This window comes from Elephantulus edwardii, unplaced genomic scaffold (assembly GCF_000299155.1).
Source record: "Elephantulus edwardii isolate Elephantulus edwardi_28Jun2011 unplaced genomic scaffold, EleEdw1.0 scaffold00057, whole genome shotgun sequence".
In the NCBI taxonomy this organism is placed as follows: domain Eukaryota; kingdom Metazoa; phylum Chordata; class Mammalia; order Macroscelidea; family Macroscelididae; genus Elephantulus; species Elephantulus edwardii.
The window spans coordinates 1,750,037-1,752,426 of record NW_006399807.1 but is presented as its reverse complement, the minus strand read 5'-3'; the positions used below and the strand labels follow the sequence as shown (position 1 = coordinate 1,752,426).

At 44.1% G+C, this 2,390-nt stretch overlaps 1 protein-coding gene across 1 annotated transcript in view; it reads right to left on the bottom strand.

Moving 5' to 3' along the window:
- The window catches only part of HSD17B7 (hydroxysteroid (17-beta) dehydrogenase 7), a 38,110-nt gene extending 36,018 nt beyond the window's left edge, over positions 1-2,092 (bottom strand). The window contains exon 1 of the mRNA XM_006887439.1: positions 2,058-2,092. Within this exon, the coding sequence (XP_006887501.1) occupies positions 2,058-2,092 (35 nt within the window). The remainder of the gene's footprint in view (positions 1-2,057) is intronic.
- Between the last annotated feature and the right edge of the window lie 298 nt (positions 2,093-2,390).

The window sequence follows — 2,390 nt, the reverse complement described above, 5'->3', positions numbered from 1 at the left end:
TGTAATCAAGGATGCTTTGGGCAGAATATTAAATGATCCAGGAAGTATTAAAAGAAGATGGAAGGAATATACGGAGTCATTATATAGAAAGAAATTGGCAGATACAGAGGAATTTAAGGAAATAACATATGAGCAAGAGCCTATGGTGATGAAGGAAGAAGTTCAAGCTGCTTTGAAGGCAATAGCAAAAAATAAGGCCCCAGGAATAGATGGAAGAAAGAATTAGACATGATTAAGTAGAAGGTAAGAAGAGAGGAAATATGAGATCAAGAAAGACATACAAAAATGCACATGTCACTCAAAGACAAATTACTTCAATGAAAGGAGTAAAACTCTACACAGTAGCTAGAGATAATCAGTCCCGCTTAGCTGATGGTAGTGGAAGGCTGGGTAAAACGTTTTCTTGCAATATTGAAGGTAATTCCAGAGACATATTCCTGGCAGTGTCACTACTACAAAGTGGAAGTAGATGTCTCAGTGTTGAGCAAGTAATGCCCATTACCACCTCCAGAAGAGTGTTATCACATTGAGAACAGCAAAAGCCATATTAATGCTGCCACCAGGAACAGCAACCTAGCAGTTAACCTACTCCAGGTGTGAAACTGTCAGAGTTTCTAAGAAAAATACAAGTCACACAGGCACTGCATGGAATAATATTTAACTCATATAGAGCAGAGGCACAGCAATATCATCTTTAATAATGGGCAATATCCTATGCTTATAATTCAGGTGGACCCCATTTCTTCTAGACTAGGAACATACATAGAAGTAGAGTTGGCCAAGTGGTGTATAACACATACACTAGATAAGCAGTGTCTGAAAGCACTGATCTGTACATGGGGACAAAGGGGTGAGAAATGCTACTAGACCTCTATCTGCTTCCATAGAAGAAGTAAGCACAAAGTCACATCCTTTCCAAGAAATCAGGCCGATAATATCTGGTCCCTATACAAGGTTCATTCAAAAGCCACAGCAAAAGACAAGTTGTGTTCAAACTGTCACCTTCCTCTGCCAACACAGCACCAAACAGATGTAGGTGTTATTCATACTCCCCTGAGAACTGTAAGTTTTTGACATAAATATTCAATTGCACATATCAACAACTATGTAACGGAAACACACAAAATCAATCTTGATTTATTTAAATACCTACAACACAGACCGAAAACACCACAGCAGTTGTTATGGTTGCTCAGGAGAGAACACACCCAAAACACTGCCAACTGCAGACACCCAACAAGTCGGCTTCAATCATACAGATGTGGCTGGAGCAGAAGACAGGCCTGATGATCTACTCCCAAAACGGCACATCCGTCTGAAGAAGTTCTATTCTGAACACAAGGCAGTCTCTGAACTTACTCCTTACCAACTAATAACAGATCACGGAAAGTGAACTCATTTTCAATTACTTTTAACATATTCTCTGTCTTACTTCCTCAGAAATTCCAACTATATCAAGTAAGAACATGGCTTAGTTTGTTTCCTCCTCCACACACCTTTCACGGAAGTGCAAATTAAAAGAGCCAAAAGAAAAGAAAGAGTATCCAGATAACCAACCCTGGAAGAAATATGAGCTGGCAGTGAGTCTGAACAGGACAAGTTCTGTATCTCTAAGTTTCTGTTTGCAACGAGATACACAATTTTACCCTCCTCTCTTACCTCATCTATCCTGCACAGATAAAATATCTAGTTTACAAGGCGTGATCCTAAAGGTCTAAACAGAAGACCTTCAAAGGAAAAAAAAAAGCTGAAGAGGTCAAAAGTCAGAGAACCACCGTTCACTCTTCCCTTGATAAGCAAAGGCCATCGCTGCTACGCTCATGAATTACTCCTGTTCTAGTTTTTCTTTCCACTGTCATGTTTAATTCAGAGCACCAGGTGCCAACCAACTAAAGGGGCCAGCATGCCCATATCTTGTGCAGAGGAGTTTCCAGAGAAGTGCCAAGTTCCTTCCCACCCAAGCAAGCTCGGGGACCAGCGTTCCACGGCTTGGTCCATGACAGGTCGCCCCGGCTCCCGCTCCCTAGCACTGTGAGATACTGCGAGGGAGAACCCACCTGCTCGCGCCAGTGACCAATACCACCTTCCGCATTATGGAGGGATAACCTGGAAGCAAGCAGTAGAGCTGAAACACGCCTCAGTTTTCAGAAATCTTAAAGCCCAGCTCTTGGCCCAGGCCCCGCCCACACACTTCATTCTCCAATCAGGGGCCCCCTCTAGCGTCACCGGTTCCATGCCCCGCCTTCTCCATGTTCTCCCGCAGAGAGGAGCCTTGCCCGGATGGGCTGAGATAGGCCGAGGGGCGGAGCCACGTGACGTAACGGTGCTAGCCAATCCCGGCTCCCCTGGCCGGAGTGTCTGCGCAGCAGCGTCGCTGCTGTTTGTCCGGC